The 20929-nt window shown below is 46.0% G+C and overlaps 1 protein-coding gene across 3 annotated transcripts in view; it reads left to right on the forward strand.

The window, feature by feature from the left end:
* TOX4 (TOX high mobility group box family member 4) overlaps positions 1-20929 on the forward strand; it is a 185215-nt gene that overhangs the window by 72502 nt on the left and 91784 nt on the right. For 2 of the 3 annotated variants that reach the window (XM_063913517.1, XM_063913518.1), the window contains exon 2: positions 20572-20640. In XM_063913517.1, the coding sequence (XP_063769587.1) occupies positions 20572-20640 (69 nt within the window). Of the gene's footprint in view, positions 1-19555; positions 20294-20571; positions 20641-20929 lie in introns of those variants that run through there. The other variant, XM_063913516.1, reaches the window with a different exon arrangement.

A 20929-nucleotide genomic window follows, 5' to 3' on the forward strand; every position in this document is an offset into this window, starting at 1 on the left:
AAGCCTCTATAAAAGATGGCTCACTACAACAATAACCCGAATTTTTTGGTAACAATAATTATGTACCAGTATTGCAGACAATCCGCACTTGGGATGGGCGCCCAGCATCCACTACGGACTACGAGAAATAGAATTATCGGTAAGTAAATTCTTATTTTCTCTGACGTCCTAGTGGATGCTGGGAACTCCGTAAGGACCATGGGGATTATACCAAAGCTCCCAAACGGGCGGGAGAGTGCGGATGACTCTGCAGCACCGAATGAGAGAACTCCAGGTCCTCCTCAGCCAGGGTATCAAATTTGTAGAATTTTACAAACGTATTTGCTCCTGACCAAGTAACTGCTCGGCAAAGTTGTAAAGCCGAGACCCCTCGGGCAGCTGCCCAAGATGAGCCCACCTTCCTTGTGGAGTGGGCATTTTAAGATTTTTGGCTGTGGCAGGCCTGCCACAGAATGTGCAAGCTGAATTGTACTACAAATCCAACGAGCAATCGTCTGCTTAGAAGCAGGAGCACCCAGTTTGTTGGGTGCATACAGGATAAACAGCGAGTCAGATTTTCTGACTCCAGCCGTCCTGGAAACATATATTTACAGGGCCCTGACCACGTCAAGCAACTTGGAATCCTCCAAGTCCTTAGTAGCCGCAGGTACCACAATAGGTTGCTTCATGTGAAATGCAGAAACCACCTTAGGTAGAAATTGAGGACAAGTCCTCAATTCTGCCCTGTCAGAATGAAATATTAAATAAGGGCTTTTATATGATAAAGCCGCCAAGCCGTGTGATTGGTGTGGCTGGTATGAGTCTTACCCGGGATTCAATATCCTTCCTTATTGTGTACGCTCGTCCGGGCACAGTATCCTAACTGAGGCTTGGAGGAGGGTCATAGGGGGAGGAGCCAGTGCACACCAGGTAGTCCTAAAGCTTTTACTTTTGTGCCCAATCTCCTGCGGAGCCGCTATTCCCCATGGTCCTTACGGAGTCCCCAGCATCCACTACGGACTATGAGAAATAGAATTATCGGTAAGTAAATTCTTATTTTTAGCTGTGTGCGTATTCTGGAAAGCGGTGATACAAAGCGTAGCCTGCCTAGGAAAGAGTTGGCGTTTGCGAGATGCTGCTACTGGTGCAGCCGCTGCTGTTCTTGCGGCGGGAGTCCATACATCTACCCAGTGGGCTGTCACAGTCATATAGTCCTGAGTCTGCCCTGCTCCACTTGTCCACATGTCCGTGGTTAAGTGGACATTGGGTACAACTGCATTTTTTAGGACACTGGTGAGTCTTTTTCTGAGGTCTGTGTACATTTTCGGTATCGCCTGCCTAGAGAAATGGAACCTAGATGGTATTTGGTACCGGGGACACAGTACCTCCAACAAGTCTCTAGTTGCCTCTGCAGTAATGATGGATACCGGAACCACGTTTCTCACCGCCCAGGATGCCAAGGCCTCAGTTATCCGCTTTGCAGCAGGATGACTGCTGTGATATTTCATCTTCCTCGCAAAGGACTGTTGGACAGTCAATTGCTTGGTGGAAGTAGTAAAAGTGGTCTTACGAGTACGACTTCCCCTCTGGGATGACCATCGACTCCCAGCAGCAACAACAGCAGCGCCAGCAGCAGTAGGCGTTACACGCAAGGATGCATCGGAGGAATCCCAGGCAGGAGAGGACTCGTCAGAATTGCCAGTGACATGGCCTGCAGGACTATTGGCATTCCTGGGGAAGGAGGAAATTGACACTGAGGGAGTTGGTGGGGTGGTTTGCGTGAGCTTGGTTACAAGAGGAAGGGATTTACTGGTCAGTGGACTGCTTCCGCTGTCGCCCAAAGTTTTTGAACTTGTCACTGACTTATGATGAATGCGCTGCAGGTGACGTATAAGGGAGGATGTTCCGAGGTGGTTAACGTCCTTACCCCTACTTATTACAGCTTGACAAAGGCAACACACGGCTTGACAAATGTTGTCCGCATTTCTGTTGAAATACTTCCACACCGAAGAGCTGATTTTTTTGGTATTTTCACCAGGCATGTCAATGGCCCTATTCCTCCCACGGACAACAGGTGTCTCCCCGGGTGCCTGACTTAAACAAACCACCTCACCATCAGAATCCTCCTGGTCAATTTCCTCCCCAGCGCCAGCAACACCCATATCCTCCTCATCCTGGTGTACTTCAACACTGACATCTTCAATCTGACTATCAGGAACTGGACTGCGGGTGCTCCTTCCAGCACTTGCAGGGGGCGTGCAAATGGTGGAAGGCGCATGCTCTCCACGTCCAGTGTTGGGAAGGTCAGGCATCGCAAACGACACAATTGGACTCTCCTTGTGGATTTGTGATTTCGAAGAACGCACAGTTCTTTGCTGTGCTTTTGCCAGCTTGAGTCTTTTCATTTTTCTAGCGAGAGGCTGAGTGCTTCCATCCTCATGTGAAGCTGAACCACTAGCCATGAACATAGGCCAGGGCCTTAGCCGTTCCTTGCCACTCCGTGTGGTAAATGGCATATTGGCAAGTTTACGCTTCTCCGACGACAATTTTATTTTAGATTTTTGAGTCCTTTTTTTACTGATATTTGGTGTTTTGGATTTTACATGCTCTGTACTATGACATTGGGCATCGGCCTTGGCAGACGACGTTGCTGGCATTTCATCGTCTCGGCCATGACTAGTGGCAGCAGCTTCAGCACGAGGTGGAAGTCGATCTTGATCTTTCCCTATTTTTGGAACCTCAACATTTTTGTTCTCCATATTTTAATAGGCACAACTAAAAGGCACCTCAGGTAAACAATGGAGATGGATGGATACTAGTATACTTATGGATTGACGAGCGACTGCCGACACAGAGGTAGCTACAGCCGTGGACTACCGTACTGCGTCTGCTGCTAATATAGACTGGATGATAATGAGATATAAAATATATATATATCACTACTGCAGCCGGACAGGTATATATTATATAATGACGGACCTGCTGGACACTGTCAGCACTGCAGACTCCTAAAGTAAGCTACTAGTATCAAGAAGATAGAAAAAAAAAAAAACACCACAGGTAGGTGGTATACAATTATGGATGGACGAGTGACTGCCGACACAGAGGTAGCTATAGCCGTGGACTACCGTACTGCGTCTGCTGCTAATATAGACTGGATGATAATGATATAAAAAATATATATATATATCACTACTGCAGCCGGACAGGTATATATTATATAATGACGGACCTGCTGGACACTGTCAGCTCAGCACTGCAGACTCCTAAAGTAAGCTACAAGTATCAAGAAGATAGAAAAAAAAAAAACACCACAGGTAGGTGGTATACAATTATGGATGGACGAGCGACTGCCGACACAGAGGTAGCTACAGCCGTGGACTACCGTACTGCGTCTGCTGCTAATATAGACTGGATGATAATGATATAAAAAATATATATATATATCACTACTGCAGCCGGACAGGTATATATTATATAATGACGGACCTGCTGGACACTGTCAGCTCAGCACTGCAGACTCCTAAAGTAAGCTACTAGTAGTATCAAGAAGATAGAAAAAAAAAAACACCACAGGTAGGTGGTATACAATTATGGATGGACGAGCGACTGCCGACACAGAGGTAGCTACAGCCGTGGACTACCGTACTGCGTCTGCTGCTAATATAGACTGGATGATAATGAGATATAAAATATATATATATCACTACTGCAGCCGGACAGGTATATATTATATAATGACGGACCTGCTGGACACTGTCAGCTCAGCACTGCAGACTCCTAAAGTAAGCTACTAGTATCAAGAAGATAGAAAAGAAAAAAAAACACCACGGGTAGGTGGTATACAATTATGGATGGACGAGCGACTGCCGACACAGAGGTAGCTACAGCCGTGGACTACCGTACTGCGTCTGCTGCTAATATAGACTGGATGATAATGAGATATAAAATATATATATATCACTACTGCAGCCGGACAGGTATATATTATATAATGACGGACCTGCTGGACACTGTCAGCACTGCAGACTCCTAAAGTAAGCTACTAGTATCAAGAAGATAGAAAAAAAAAAAACACCACAGGTAGGTGGTATACAATTATGGATGGACGAGTGACTGCCGACACAGAGGTAGCTACAGCCGTGGACTACCGTACTGCGTCTGCTGCTAATATAGACTGGATGATAATGATATAAAAAATATATATATATATCACTACTGCAGCCGGACAGGTATATATTATATAATGACGGACCTGCTGGACACTGTCAGCTCAGCACTGCAGACTCCTAAAGTAAGCTACAAGTATCAAGAAGATAGAAAAAAAAAAAACACCACAGGTAGGTGGTATACAATTATGGATGGACGAGCGACTGCCGACACAGAGGTAGCTACAGCCGTGGACTACCGTACTGCGTCTGCTGCTAATATAGACTGGATGATAATGATATAAAAAATATATATATATATCACTACTGCAGCCGGACAGGTATATATTATATAATGACGGACCTGCTGGACACTGTCAGCTCAGCACTGCAGACTCCTAAAGTAAGCTACTAGTAGTATCAAGAAGATAGAAAAAAAAAAACACCACAGGTAGGTGGTATACAATTATGGATGGACGAGCGACTGCCGACACAGAGGTAGCTACAGCCGTGGACTACCGTACTGCGTCTGCTGCTAATATAGACTGGATGATAATGAGATATAAAATATATATATATCACTACTGCAGCCGGACAGGTATATATTATATAATGACGGACCTGCTGGACACTGTCAGCTCAGCACTGCAGACTCCTAAAGTAAGCTACTAGTATCAAGAAGATAGAAAAGAAAAAAAAACACCACGGGTAGGTGGTATACAATTATGGATGGACGAGCGACTGCCGACACAGAGGTAGCTACAGCCGTGGACTACCGTACTGCGTCTGCTGCTAATATAGACTGGATGATAATGATATAAAATATATATATATATCACTACTGCAGCCGGACAGGTATATATTATATAATGACGGACCTGCTGGACACTGTCAGCTCAGCACTGCAGACTCCTAAAGTAAGCTACTAGTAGTATCAAGAAGATAGAAAAAAAAAAAAAACACCACAGGTAGGTGGTATACAATTATGGATGGACGAGCGACTGCCGACACAGAGGTAGCTACAGCCGTGGACTACCGTACTGCGTCTGCTGCTAATATAGACTGGATGATAATGAGATATAAAATATATATATATATATATATATCACTACTGCAGCCGGACAGGTATATATTATATAATGACGGACCTGCTGGACACTGTCAGCTCAGCACTGCAGACTCCTAAAGTAAGCTACTAGTATCAAGAAGATAGAAGAAAAAAAAAAACACCACAGGTAGGTGGTATACAATTATGGATGGACGAGCGACTGCCGACACAGAGGTAGCTACAGCCGTGGACTACCGTACTGCGTCTGCTGCTAATATAGACTGGATGATAATGATATAAAAAAATAAGAATTTACTTACCGATAATTCTATTTCTCGTAGTCCGTAGTGGATGCTGGGAACTCCGTAAGGACCATGGGGAATAGCGGCTCCGCAGGAGACAGGGCACATCTAAAGAAAGCTTTAGGATCACCTGGTGTGCACTGGCTCCTCCCCCTATGACCCCCCTCCAAGCCTCAGTTAGGATACTGTGCCCGGACGAGCGTACACAATAAGGAAGGATTTTGAATCCCGGGTAAGACTCATACCAGCCACACCAATCACACTGTACAACTTGTGATCTGAACCCAGTTAACAGCATGATAATAGAGAAGCCTCTATAAAAGATGGCTCACTACAACAATAACCCGAATTTTTTGGTAACAATAATTATGTACCAGTATTGCAGACAATCCGCACTTGGGATGGGCGCCCAGCATCCACTACGGACTACGAGAAATAGAATTATCGGTAAGTAAATTCTTATTTTCTCTGACGTCCTAGTGGATGCTGGGAACTCCGTAAGGACCATGGGGATTATACCAAAGCTCCCAAACGGGCGGGAGAGTGCGGATGACTCTGCAGCACCGAATGAGAGAACTCCAGGTCCTCCTCAGCCAGGGTATCAAATTTGTAGAATTTTACAAACGTATTTGCTCCTGACCAAGTAACTGCTCGGCAAAGTTGTAAAGCCGAGACCCCTCGGGCAGCTGCCCAAGATGAGCCCACCTTCCTTGTGGAGTGGGCATTTTAAGATTTTTGGCTGTGGCAGGCCTGCCACAGAATGTGCAAGCTGAATTGTACTACAAATCCAACGAGCAATCGTCTGCTTAGAAGCAGGAGCACCCAGTTTGTTGGGTGCATACAGGATAAACAGCGAGTCAGATTTTCTGACTCCAGCCGTCCTGGAAACATATATTTACAGGGCCCTGACCACGTCAAGCAACTTGGAATCCTCCAAGTCCTTAGTAGCCGCAGGTACCACAATAGGTTGCTTCATGTGAAATGCAGAAACCACCTTAGGTAGAAATTGAGGACAAGTCCTCAATTCTGCCCTGTCAGAATGAAATATTAAATAAGGGCTTTTATATGATAAAGCCGCCAAGCCGTGTGATTGGTGTGGCTGGTATGAGTCTTACCCGGGATTCAATATCCTTCCTTATTGTGTACGCTCGTCCGGGCACAGTATCCTAACTGAGGCTTGGAGGAGGGTCATAGGGGGAGGAGCCAGTGCACACCAGGTAGTCCTAAAGCTTTTACTTTTGTGCCCAATCTCCTGCGGAGCCGCTATTCCCCATGGTCCTTACGGAGTCCCCAGCATCCACTACGGACTATGAGAAATAGAATTATCGGTAAGTAAATTCTTATTTTTAGCTGTGTGCGTATTCTGGAAAGCGGTGATACAAAGCGTAGCCTGCCTAGGAAAGAGTTGGCGTTTGCGAGATGCTGCTACTGGTGCAGCCGCTGCTGTTCTTGCGGCGGGAGTCCATACATCTACCCAGTGGGCTGTCACAGTCATATAGTCCTGAGTCTGCCCTGCTCCACTTGTCCACATGTCCGTGGTTAAGTGGACATTGGGTACAACTGCATTTTTTAGGACACTGGTGAGTCTTTTTCTGAGGTCTGTGTACATTTTCGGTATCGCCTGCCTAGAGAAATGGAACCTAGATGGTATTTGGTACCGGGGACACAGTACCTCCAACAAGTCTCTAGTTGCCTCTGCAGTAATGATGGATACCGGAACCACGTTTCTCACCGCCCAGGATGCCAAGGCCTCAGTTATCCGCTTTGCAGCAGGATGACTGCTGTGATATTTCATCTTCCTCGCAAAGGACTGTTGGACAGTCAATTGCTTGGTGGAAGTAGTAAAAGTGGTCTTACGAGTACGACTTCCCCTCTGGGATGACCATCGACTCCCAGCAGCAACAACAGCAGCGCCAGCAGCAGTAGGCGTTACACGCAAGGATGCATCGGAGGAATCCCAGGCAGGAGAGGACTCGTCAGAATTGCCAGTGACATGGCCTGCAGGACTATTGGCATTCCTGGGGAAGGAGGAAATTGACACTGAGGGAGTTGGTGGGGTGGTTTGCGTGAGCTTGGTTACAAGAGGAAGGGATTTACTGGTCAGTGGACTGCTTCCGCTGTCGCCCAAAGTTTTTGAACTTGTCACTGACTTATGATGAATGCGCTGCAGGTGACGTATAAGGGAGGATGTTCCGAGGTGGTTAACGTCCTTACCCCTACTTATTACAGCTTGACAAAGGCAACACACGGCTTGACAAATGTTGTCCGCATTTCTGTTGAAATACTTCCACACCGAAGAGCTGATTTTTTTGGTATTTTCACCAGGCATGTCAATGGCCCTATTCCTCCCACGGACAACAGGTGTCTCCCCGGGTGCCTGACTTAAACAAACCACCTCACCATCAGAATCCTCCTGGTCAATTTCCTCCCCAGCGCCAGCAACACCCATATCCTCCTCATCCTGGTGTACTTCAACACTGACATCTTCAATCTGACTATCAGGAACTGGACTGCGGGTGCTCCTTCCAGCACTTGCAGGGGGCGTGCAAATGGTGGAAGGCGCATGCTCTCCACGTCCAGTGTTGGGAAGGTCAGGCATCGCAAACGACACAATTGGACTCTCCTTGTGGATTTGTGATTTCGAAGAACGCACAGTTCTTTGCTGTGCTTTTGCCAGCTTGAGTCTTTTCATTTTTCTAGCGAGAGGCTGAGTGCTTCCATCCTCATGTGAAGCTGAACCACTAGCCATGAACATAGGCCAGGGCCTTAGCCGTTCCTTGCCACTCCGTGTGGTAAATGGCATATTGGCAAGTTTACGCTTCTCCGACGACAATTTTATTTTAGATTTTTGAGTCCTTTTTTTACTGATATTTGGTGTTTTGGATTTTACATGCTCTGTACTATGACATTGGGCATCGGCCTTGGCAGACGACGTTGCTGGCATTTCATCGTCTCGGCCATGACTAGTGGCAGCAGCTTCAGCACGAGGTGGAAGTCGATCTTGATCTTTCCCTATTTTTGGAACCTCAACATTTTTGTTCTCCATATTTTAATAGGCACAACTAAAAGGCACCTCAGGTAAACAATGGAGATGGATGGATACTAGTATACTTATGGATTGACGAGCGACTGCCGACACAGAGGTAGCTACAGCCGTGGACTACCGTACTGCGTCTGCTGCTAATATAGACTGGATGATAATGAGATATAAAATATATATATATCACTACTGCAGCCGGACAGGTATATATTATATAATGACGGACCTGCTGGACACTGTCAGCACTGCAGACTCCTAAAGTAAGCTACTAGTATCAAGAAGATAGAAAAAAAAAAAACACCACAGGTAGGTGGTATACAATTATGGATGGACGAGTGACTGCCGACACAGAGGTAGCTATAGCCGTGGACTACCGTACTGCGTCTGCTGCTAATATAGACTGGATGATAATGATATAAAAAATATATATATATATCACTACTGCAGCCGGACAGGTATATATTATATAATGACGGACCTGCTGGACACTGTCAGCTCAGCACTGCAGACTCCTAAAGTAAGCTACAAGTATCAAGAAGATAGAAAAAAAAAAAACACCACAGGTAGGTGGTATACAATTATGGATGGACGAGCGACTGCCGACACAGAGGTAGCTACAGCCGTGGACTACCGTACTGCGTCTGCTGCTAATATAGACTGGATGATAATGATATAAAAAATATATATATATATCACTACTGCAGCCGGACAGGTATATATTATATAATGACGGACCTGCTGGACACTGTCAGCTCAGCACTGCAGACTCCTAAAGTAAGCTACTAGTAGTATCAAGAAGATAGAAAAAAAAAAACACCACAGGTAGGTGGTATACAATTATGGATGGACGAGCGACTGCCGACACAGAGGTAGCTACAGCCGTGGACTACCGTACTGCGTCTGCTGCTAATATAGACTGGATGATAATGAGATATAAAATATATATATATCACTACTGCAGCCGGACAGGTATATATTATATAATGACGGACCTGCTGGACACTGTCAGCTCAGCACTGCAGACTCCTAAAGTAAGCTACTAGTATCAAGAAGATAGAAAAGAAAAAAAAACACCACGGGTAGGTGGTATACAATTATGGATGGACGAGCGACTGCCGACACAGAGGTAGCTACAGCCGTGGACTACCGTACTGCGTCTGCTGCTAATATAGACTGGATGATAATGATATAAAATATATATATATATCACTACTGCAGCCGGACAGGTATATATTATATAATGACGGACCTGCTGGACACTGTCAGCTCAGCACTGCAGACTCCTAAAGTAAGCTACTAGTAGTATCAAGAAGATAGAAAAAAAAAAAAAACACCACAGGTAGGTGGTATACAATTATGGATGGACGAGCGACTGCCGACACAGAGGTAGCTACAGCCGTGGACTACCGTACTGCGTCTGCTGCTAATATAGACTGGATGATAATGAGATATAAAATATATATATATATATATATATCACTACTGCAGCCGGACAGGTATATATTATATAATGACGGACCTGCTGGACACTGTCAGCTCAGCACTGCAGACTCCTAAAGTAAGCTACTAGTATCAAGAAGATAGAAGAAAAAAAAAAACACCACAGGTAGGTGGTATACAATTATGGATGGACGAGCGACTGCCGACACAGAGGTAGCTACAGCCGTGGACTACCGTACTGCGTCTGCTGCTAATATAGACTGGATGATAATGATATAAAAAAATAAGAATTTACTTACCGATAATTCTATTTCTCGTAGTCCGTAGTGGATGCTGGGAACTCCGTAAGGACCATGGGGAATAGCGGCTCCGCAGGAGACAGGGCACATCTAAAGAAAGCTTTAGGATCACCTGGTGTGCACTGGCTCCTCCCCCTATGACCCCCCTCCAAGCCTCAGTTAGGATACTGTGCCCGGACGAGCGTACACAATAAGGAAGGATTTTGAATCCCGGGTAAGACTCATACCAGCCACACCAATCACACTGTACAACTTGTGATCTGAACCCAGTTAACAGCATGATAATAGAGAAGCCTCTATAAAAGATGGCTCACTACAACAATAACCCGAATTTTTTGGTAACAATAATTATGTACCAGTATTGCAGACAATCCGCACTTGGGATGGGCGCCCAGCATCCACTACGGACTACGAGAAATAGAATTATCGGTAAGTAAATTCTTATTTTCTCTGACGTCCTAGTGGATGCTGGGAACTCCGTAAGGACCATGGGGATTATACCAAAGCTCCCAAACGGGCGGGAGAGTGCGGATGACTCTGCAGCACCGAATGAGAGAACTCCAGGTCCTCCTCAGCCAGGGTATCAAATTTGTAGAATTTTACAAACGTATTTGCTCCTGACCAAGTAACTGCTCGGCAAAGTTGTAAAGCCGAGACCCCTCGGGCAGCTGCCCAAGATGAGCCCACCTTCCTTGTGGAGTGGGCATTTTAAGATTTTTGGCTGTGGCAGGCCTGCCACAGAATGTGCAAGCTGAATTGTACTACAAATCCAACGAGCAATCGTCTGCTTAGAAGCAGGAGCACCCAGTTTGTTGGCTGCATACAGGATAAACAGCGAGTCAGATTTTCTGACTCCAGCCGTCCTGGAAACATATATTTACAGGGCCCTGACCACGTCAAGCAACTTGGAATCCTCCAAGTCCTTAGTAGCCGCAGGTACCACAATAGGTTGCTTCATGTGAAATGCAGAAACCACCTTAGGTAGAAATTGAGGACAAGTCCTCAATTCTGCCCTGTCAGAATGAAATATTAAATAAGGGCTTTTATATGATAAAGCCGCCAATTCTGACACACGCCTGGCTGAAGCCAGGGCTAACAGCATCGTCACCTTCCATGTGAGATATTTTAAGTCCACAGTGGTGAGTGGTTCAAACCAATGTGACTTTAGGAAACTCAACACAACATTGAGATCCCAAGGTGCCACTGGAGGCACAAAAGGAGGCTGTATATGCAGTACCCCTTTTACAAATGTCTGAACTTCAGGCACTGAAGCCAGTTCCTTTTGGAAGAAAATCGACAGGGCCGAAAATTGAACCTTAATGGACCCTAATTTTAGGCCCATAGACAGTCCTGTTTGCAGGAAATGGAGGAAACGACCCAGTTGAAATTCCTCTGTAGGGGCCTTCTTGGCCTCCCACCACGCAACATATTTTCGCCAAATGCGGTGCTAATGTTTTGCGGTTACGTCCTTCCTGGCCTTGACCAGGGTAGGGATGACTTCATCTGGAATGCCTTTTTCCTTCAGGATCCGGCGTTCAACCACCAAGCCGTCAAACGCAGCCGCGGTAAGTCTTGGAACAAACAAGGCCCCTGCTGGAGCAGGTCCTTTCTTAGAGGTAGAGGCCACGGTTCGTCCGTGAGCATCTCTTGAAGTTCCGGATACCAAGTTCTTCTTGGCCAATCCGGAGCCACGAGTATCGTTCTTACTCCCCTTAGCCGTATAATTCTCAGTACTTTTGGTATGAGAGGCAGAGGAGGGAACACATACACTGACTGGAACACCCACTGTGTTACCAGAGCGTCCACAGCTATTGCCTGAGGGTCTCTTGACCTGGCGCAATACCTGTCCAGTTTTTTGTTGAGGCGGGACGCCATCATATCCACCTTTGGTTTTTCCCAACGGTTCACAATCATGTGGAAGACTTCTGGATGAAGTCCCCACTCTCCCGGGTGTAGATCGTGTCTGCTGAGGAAGTCTGCTTCCCAGTTGTCCACTCCCGGAATGAACACTGCTGACAGTGCTATCACATGATCTTCCGCCCAGCGAAGAATCCTTGCAGCTTCTGCCATTGCCCCCCTGCTTCCCGTGCCGCCCTGTCTGTTTACGTGGGCGACTGACGTGATGTTGTCCGATTGGATCAATACCGCCTGACCCTGAAGCAGGGGTTTCGCTTGACTTAGGGCATTGTAAATGGCCCTTAGTTCCAGAATGTTTATATGAAGAGATGTCTCCAGGCTTGACCATAAGCCCTGGAAATTCCTTCCCTGTGTGACTGCTCCCCAGCCTCGCAGGCTGGCATCCGTGGCCACCAGGACCCAGTCCCGAATGCCGAATCTGCGGCCCTCTAGAAGATGAGCACTCTGCAACCACCACAGGAGGGATACCCTTGTCCCCGGTGACAGGGTTATCCGCTGAAGCATCTGAAGATGCGACCCGGACCATTTGTCCAGTAGGTTCCACTGGAAAGTCTTGCGTGGAATCTGCCGAATGGGATTGCTTCGTAGGAAGCCACCATTTTTACCCAGAACCCTTGTGCATTGATGCACTGAGACTTGGTTCGGTTTTAGGAGGTTCCTGACTAGCTCGGATAACTCCCTGGCTTTCTCCTCCGGGAGAAACACCTTCTTTCTGGACTGTGTCCAGGATCATCCCTAGGAACAGAAGACAAGTCGTCGGAACCAGCTGCGATTTTGGAATATTGAGAATCCAATCGTGCCGCCGCAACACTACCTGAGATAGTGCTACACCGACTTCCAAGTGTTCCCTGGATCTTACCCTTATCAGGGAATCGTCCAAGTAAGGGATAACTAAAATTTCCTTCCTTCGAAGGGATATCATTTCGGCCATTACCTTGGTAAAGACCCGGGGTGCCGTGGACCATCCCTACGGCAGCGTCCGAACTGATAGTGACAGTTCTGTACCATAACCTGAAATACCCTTGGTGAGAAGGGTAAATTTTGACATGAAGGTAAGCATCCTTGATGTCCCGAGACATCATGTAGTCCCCTTCTTCCAGGTTTGCAATCACTGCTCTGAGTGACTCAATTTTGAATTTGAACCTCTGTATGCAAGTGTTCAAAGATTTTAGATTTTAGATTTTAAAATCGGTCTCACCTAGCCGTCTGGCTTCGGTACCACAATAGTGTGGAATAATACCCCGTTCCCTGTTGCAGGAGGGGTATCTTGATTATCACCTGCTGGGAATACAGCTTGTGAATGGTTTCCAAAACTGCCTCCCTGTCAGCGGGAGACGTCGGTAAAACAGACCTTTGGAAACGGCGAGGGGGATACGTCTCGAATTCCAATTTGTACCCCTGAAATATTACCTGAAGGATCCAGGGGTCTACTTGCGAGTGAGCCCACTGCGCACTGAAATTCATTGAGAACGGGACCCCACCGTGCCTGAACTTGTAAAGCCCTAGCGCCATACTGAGGGCTTGGCAGAGGCGGAAAAGAGTTTCTGTTCCTTGGAACTGGCTGATCTCTGCAGCCATTTTCCTCTCCCTCTGTCACGAGCAGAAAAGAGGAACCCTTTTGTCCGCTTGCCAACCAGGACTGCGCCTGATAATACGGCGTCTTATTTTGAGAGGCGACCTGGGGTACATCCCCTTTTTTGTTAAGGCAATACTTCCAAATGCCGTTTGGAATCCGCATCACCTGACCACTTTACTGGTATAATTGGACAACGCACTTATACTTGATGCCAGTCGGCAAATATTCCGCTGTGCATCATGCATATATAGAAATGCATCTTTTAATTGCTCTATAGGCAATAATATACTGTCCTTATCTAGGATATCAAATTTCCAGTCAGGGAATCCGACCACGCCAACCCAGCACTGCACATCCAGGCTGAGGCGATTGCTGGTCGCAGTATAACACCAGTATGTGTGTAAATACATTTTAGGATACCCTCCTGCTTTCTATCAGCAGGATCCCTAAGGGCGGCCATCTCCAGAGAGGGTAGAGCCCTTGTTCTTACAAGCGTGTGAGCGCCTTATCCCCCCTAGGGGGTGTTTCCCAACGCACCCTAACCTCTGGCGGGAAAAGGTATACTGCCAATAACTTTTTAGAAATTATCAATTGTTATCGGGGGGAAACCCACGCATCATCACACACCTCATTTTATTTCTCAGATTCAGGAAAACTACAGGAAGTTTTTCCTCACCAAACATAATACCCCTTTTTTTGGTGGTATTTATATTATCAGAAGAGTGTAAACTTTTTCCATTGCCTCAATCATGCAATGTGTGGCCCTATTGGAAATCACGGTTGTCTCTTCACCGTCGACACTGGAGTCAGTATCCGTGTCGGCGTCTGTATCTGAGGTAACGGGCGCTTTAGAGCCCCTGTATGAGACGTCTGGACATGCACAAGCTGAGTAGCCGGCTGTCTCATGTCAACCACTGTCTTTTATACAAAGCTGACACTGTCACGCAATTTCAACAGTACATCCACTCAGGTGTCGACCCCCCAGGGGGTGACAACACTATTACAGACACTCTACTCCGTCTCCTCATCATTTTTCTCCTCATACATGTCGACACAAACGTACCGACACACAGCACACACACAGGGAATGCTCTGATAGAGGACAGGACCCCACTAGCCCTTTGGGGAGACAGAGGGAGAGTTTGCCAGCACACACCAGAGCGCTATATATATATACAGGGATAACCTTATATAAGTGTTTTTCCCTTTATAGCTGCTGTATTGTTTATACTGCGCCTAATTTGTGCCCCCCTCTCTTTTTTAACCCCTTTCTGTAGTGTAGTGACTGCAGGGGAGAGCCAGGGAGCTTCCCTCCAACTGAGCTGTGAGGGAAAATGGCGCCAGTGTGCTGAGGAGATAGGCTCCGCCCCTTTCTCGCCGTCCTTATCATCCGTTTTCTTGTATGTTTTGGCAGGGGTTAAATGTATCCATATAGCCCAGGAGTTATATGTGATGCATTTATTTTAGCCATAAAAGGTTTTCTATCGATTTATTGCGTCTCAGGGCGCTGCCCCCCCAGCGCCCTGCACCCTCAGTGACCGGAGTGTGAAGTGTGCTGAGAGCAATGGCGCACAGCTGCGGTGCTGTGCGCCTACCTTTATCTGAAGACAGGAAAGTCTTCTGCCGCCGATTTTTCCGGACCTCTTCGCTCTTCTGGCTCTGTCCAGGCTGAACCTGTGATCGTCCCTCTGGAGCTAATGTCCAGTAGCCTAAGAAGCCCAATCCACTCTGCACGCAGGTGAGTTCGCTTCTTCTCCCATTAGTCCCTCGATGCAGTGAGCCTGTTGCCAGCAGGTCTCACTGAAAATAATAAACCTAAACTAAAACTTTCACAAAGAGCTCAGGAGAGCCCCTAGTGTGCACCCTTCTCGTCGGGCACAGAAAATCTAACTGAGGCTTGGAGGGGGGTCATAGGGGGAGGAGCCAGTGCACACCAGGTGATCCTAAAGCTTTCTTTAGATGTGCCCTGTCTCCTGCGGAGCCGCTATTCCCCATGGTCCTTACGGAGTTCCCAGCATCCACTAGGACGTCAGAGAAATATATATATATATCACTACTGCAGCCGGACAGGTATATATTATATAATGACGGACCTGCTGGACACTGTCAGCTCAGCACTGCAGACTCCTAAAGTAAGCTACTAGTATCAAGAAGATAGAAAAAAAAAAAAACACCACGGGTAGGTGGTATACAATTATGGATGGACGAGCGACTGCCGACACAGAGGTAGCTACAGCCGTGGACTACCGTACTGCGTCTGCTGCAGTGCTAATATAGACTGGATGATAATGATATAAAAAATATATATATATCACTACTGCAGCCGGACAGGTATATATTATATAATGACGGACCTGCTGGACACTGTCAGCAGAATGCGTTTATAGAATAAAAACACCACACGACGAGTGTTTAACTTTTTCAGGCAGACAATCACAATATACTGGTGGTCAGTTGTCACTGGTCAGTCACACTGGCACTGGCAGTGGCACTCTGGCAGCAAAAGTGTGCACTGTTAAAATATGTACTCCTGCTATAACTGCTCCCCAGTCTCCCCCACAATTAAGCTGTGTGAGCAGAGAGCACTCAGCACAGTCAGATATACAGTATTACATAGATGATGCAGCACACTGAGGGCACACTGAGGCTGAGCACAGATATGGTATGTGACTGTGTCACACTGTGTATCGTTTTTTTTCAGGCAGAGAACGGATTAATTAAACTGGTGGTCACTGGTCACACTATCAGCAAGTAGTACTCCTAATATGCTCCCCAAAATTAGTAAATCAAGTGTCTCTACTCTCTACTACTCTCTAGTCTACTCTAAACGGAGAGGACGCCAGCCACGTCCTCTCCCTATCAATCTCAATGCACGTGTGAAAATGGCGGCGACGCGCGGCTCCTTATATAGAATCCGAGTCTCGCTATAGAATACGAGCCTCGCGAGAATCCGACAGCGGGATGATGACGTTCGGGCGCGCTCGGGTTAACCGAGCAAGGCGGGAAGATCCGAGTCTGCCTCGGACCCGTGTAAAAAGCGTGAAGTTCGGGGTGGTTCGGTTTCCGAGAAACCGAACCCGCTCATCACTAATAAAAAGTTGACAGGTTCTGAATGTCGACATTCATAAATCGTGACACCAGAACATTGACATAGAAGGTTATTTGGGGGAGGGGGTTGCATGTTTTAGCCTCACTAAAAATATACTGTTGACATTCTGGTGTTGGCATGTTAGATGTTGAAATTTTAACAAGGAGGCAAAGCTGCTCGGACCATGAAGCCAATCAGAGCTGCTTGACCAGGCTTTTAGGCCAGAGCAGCCCATCAGTCCGGCCCTGTTCAATACTACATACAACATCAGATAGTTGTCCTGATTTTGCATGTGTGGCTTTAAACCAACCACATTTCCAGATATTATTATTATTTATTAGCAGTTTCTTATATAGCGCAGCATATTCCGTTGCGCTTTACAATTAGAACAACAGTTATAGAACAAAACTGGGCAAAGACAGACAGACATAGAGGTAGGAGAGCCCTGCTCGCAAGCTTACAATCTATAGGATTGGATCTATATTGGTAGTAAAGAAGCCAGAAGACAGTTTATAGGCCTAAATGTATGAAGCTTTAACAAGAAACAAAGTGGAGATGGATAAAGAGTGATAAAGTACCAGCTAATCAGCTCATATCTGTCATTTTTCAAACACAGCCTGTTACATGGCAGTTGGGAGCTGATTGGCTGGTCATGCATCACTCTTTTCCATCTCCATTTTATCTCTTGTTAAGGCTTAATACATTTGTGCTAGAATTACTTTTTGTGTGGCAACATTTAGCTTCAGGCCAATTATTTGCCAGGAACAAAGGAAAATGTTTGTTTTATTTTTTTGTTTAATGTGACCATTGTTTGGTGCTTTAAGTAGACGGTTTTAGAAAGCAGTAGTAAGCACTGTTTTTAACAGTAGATGAAGTATTCTATTTTGACTAGTTGCCAAAATTACGGAACAGCATAACAGTAATGTCAGTGCTGGCAACTGTGCGTGCACGAACAGAGCAACGCTTGAATTTCTCCTCCTTGCGCAATTTAGTGTACGCTGGCATGCAAAACACTTGAAATCCTCCCATAGAGGTGAAGAGCAGCATTTGACTTTTATTATATGGGATAGAAATTGAACACAAAGCAAATTAAGCACATTTCCTATGGCAGGCAATGCACACTGTCTACTTGTATAATAATAAAATTGGAAGTATATTGTGGCCACAAGAGAGTTATGCAGACATCATTGTCTATGGCAGTGGTTCTCAAACTGTGGGCCGTGGCACCCTAGGGTACTGTGGGACACTTGCAGGGGTGACTGAGGTTGGTAGTCCAGGAACAATTCAAACTATTTATGGTCAATGTACTAGGCAAAACTAGTGGCTGACAGTCCTAAAATATGTGGACAAACAGAAGCGAATCTTGTTCCTCACCACTTAATTAAATCTAAGGATGAGAACATAATTTACTTAATTTAATATTATTTTCTACATTTCTCAGAAACTTTTGGCCTAGGGGTGCAGTGAAAAAAATTCTGATACTCTAGGGCGCTATCAGACCAGGGAACCACTGGTCTAAAGGTGTGTACACACGGAGCGATATGGCTCAGCGAGTTTGACTCTATAGTCAAAATCGCTAAGAATGTTAGTGCATATCGCTCCATGTGTACACAGCGAGCGATAGTGTTGCGCGTCCCCGCCAGGTCACTATCACTAGGAAAAATAGACTGTGCAGGCAAGTCAGTTTTGACTATGTCCCTGGAAAAGTAAAAGCTTCGCCCTATTTAAATGAGTTAGTCAAAATCGCCCATAGTCAAAATCGCTGGTAAAGATAGTCAAAATCGCCTACTGCCACTAGGATAATCGCTCAGTCAATATCATTCCGTATGTATGTGGTTCATAGGGTCAGTGTCTAGGTTGACGACTATTGGTCGACAGTGACTAAAATAGGTCGACAAGCATTAGTTTTCTTCTTAGAGTGACCGAGAACTCCAATTAGTGCACCGTGTCCCCTCGCCATGCTTCAGGCAACTCCGCTACTGCTGTGCTTAGCACAGGTTACCAGCGGGATAGTTCCTCTACTATCCACGCCAGCAACCTGAGGGTTGATTCTATATCGGAGTGGGAGAAGGGACCTTCTGACGTATCTAGGGGAGGAGACATGTCACCAGGGGGAGGAGCTACGGCCGAACAGGTTACCCGAAAAGTACCCTCGCCTCACTCGCCACGCTTCGGGCTCGGTGGCTCGCCACCTAATTACTAAAGGTAATAGTTGCTGGCGTGGATAATAGAGGAACTATCCCACTGGCCTAGCTCCTCCCCCTTGTGTCATGGCCCCTCCCCCTGACAGAAAAGGTCCTTAGGCCACTTGGATCTAGCATCAACCCTGACCTGAGGGCAAATTTACTGTATTTACAGATATTTAAAGTAGTGGGGTGGTTTTTGTTTACAAATGTTTAAGTTTTTTTTTGGTAATTTACTATGTTATCCTCAGTATACATATTATGGTCATTTAAATTATTAGGCTACCTAAGACACGTACATAATAGTGAGGCCATAGTTATAATGAAAAGGAAAAAAAAATATCTTCAGATTGTCGTGGGCAATAGCAGCAACTCCAACAATAATGAGATGTGACGTCACCACCCTCACGCGCACGGCTTGACTATTTCCAGCGCATGCGGAGTGTGACGCTGAGGGAGCGAGATAAGGAGGTTGGCGTCCGGTCATGTGGTTGTAGTGACGTAACGACCTGGCGGCTATTTAAGTCCCAGAGATCTCTCAGTCGCTGTCAGTCAGCGCTTGGTTCTGTGCCGGTTGGTTACCGTGGTGTATAAAGCGTCGCCACAGGCCGTGTATAGTAGTAATGAGCTGCTGTTCCCGCCGCGTGTGGTGACTGTGAGGCAGCGTCTCCGCCTGTGCGCGGTGTGTGCTGGGAGTCCCTGCGAGCAGGCATCATCACGTTATCAGGCAGTAGTCATGGTGACTGCTGTGTGGTTCATTTAAAACTACAACATTATTGTGTATTACTGACAGACACCCGACGTTATAGGAGTGCTGGCCCCAGTCCGTGTGATGAGCGGCCTAGGCTGCCCCACATACGTTATATAGGGTCGCTGTTAGACCCGGTCTGTACCATGTGACCCATAACATGATTACTGGCCCTGTCGTGTGAGCGTTGTGCTGTTACCTTGCTGTGTAATAGAGTGTGAGCTTCCTGGGTTTGGGTAATGGTTTGCGTGTTTAACTAAAATGAATTTGGCCTTTTTGTTTGTGTTGTTATTGCCACAGAGGACTTTGTGTTTAGGGAAGCCCCATGTGTCTCTGTAGTGGCGATTTACTGCTTAATTCATGGACCTGCATTTCTTTACTGGTTTGGATTCTGATAGTGGTGATGGGGGTGCAGGATTTTCTGGACAACATTTGTTTCCAGGGGATGAAGGTCCTTCCTATTCTCTGGACTCTTCAGGCCTATTGCCTACTCAACACATGTTTGGAATGTATGGGCACAGCAAGGTGAGATACAGGAACATGTATTTAACGGGTATGGACAGATAATTGCAGAAAAATATGATTTAAAACTTTTTACACTTGATGGTTCTCTGAAAGTTGTACAAAATCAATAGCTTGGATGTGCCTGAGTCCTTATTTATTATTTAAACTTAGAAAGCACTAAGTTTATTATGTAGCATATTTCAGGAAGTACTTGCAGTGCATATTATACATTGTAATTTTTTATTTTATTTTTCTCCTTCCTTTTTGAAGTTTCAATCATAACTTTTGTAAATTTGCAGTTTCCTGGAGGCAGCGACAGCTACCTTACCATCACAGGGTCAGGACATCCCTTCTTGACTGGAACAGAGGTGAGTGCAAAACACTGCATGTAGAACAACTTGGAAGTTTAAGCTTCAGAATCTAGTTTGTAATGTTTAAATTGTAGTAGTCTACCTGTAGATTGTAGCTAGCATTGCATACACCAGCCTGCTGCCATATAATTGCTGTATGTGCCGCTTGATAAACTGCATCCTTCCAGTGCAGTGTTTTTTTTTTCTTTGCTCAAATATATCAGGGTTGTAAAAAAAATAAACAAATAACTGTACTTGAAATAACTAACTATGGACATATTAAATTAGACGACAGCGGATAGCTTTC

This window comes from Pseudophryne corroboree, chromosome 1 (genome assembly GCF_028390025.1).
Source record: "Pseudophryne corroboree isolate aPseCor3 chromosome 1, aPseCor3.hap2, whole genome shotgun sequence".
Classification (NCBI taxonomy): domain Eukaryota; kingdom Metazoa; phylum Chordata; class Amphibia; order Anura; family Myobatrachidae; genus Pseudophryne; species Pseudophryne corroboree.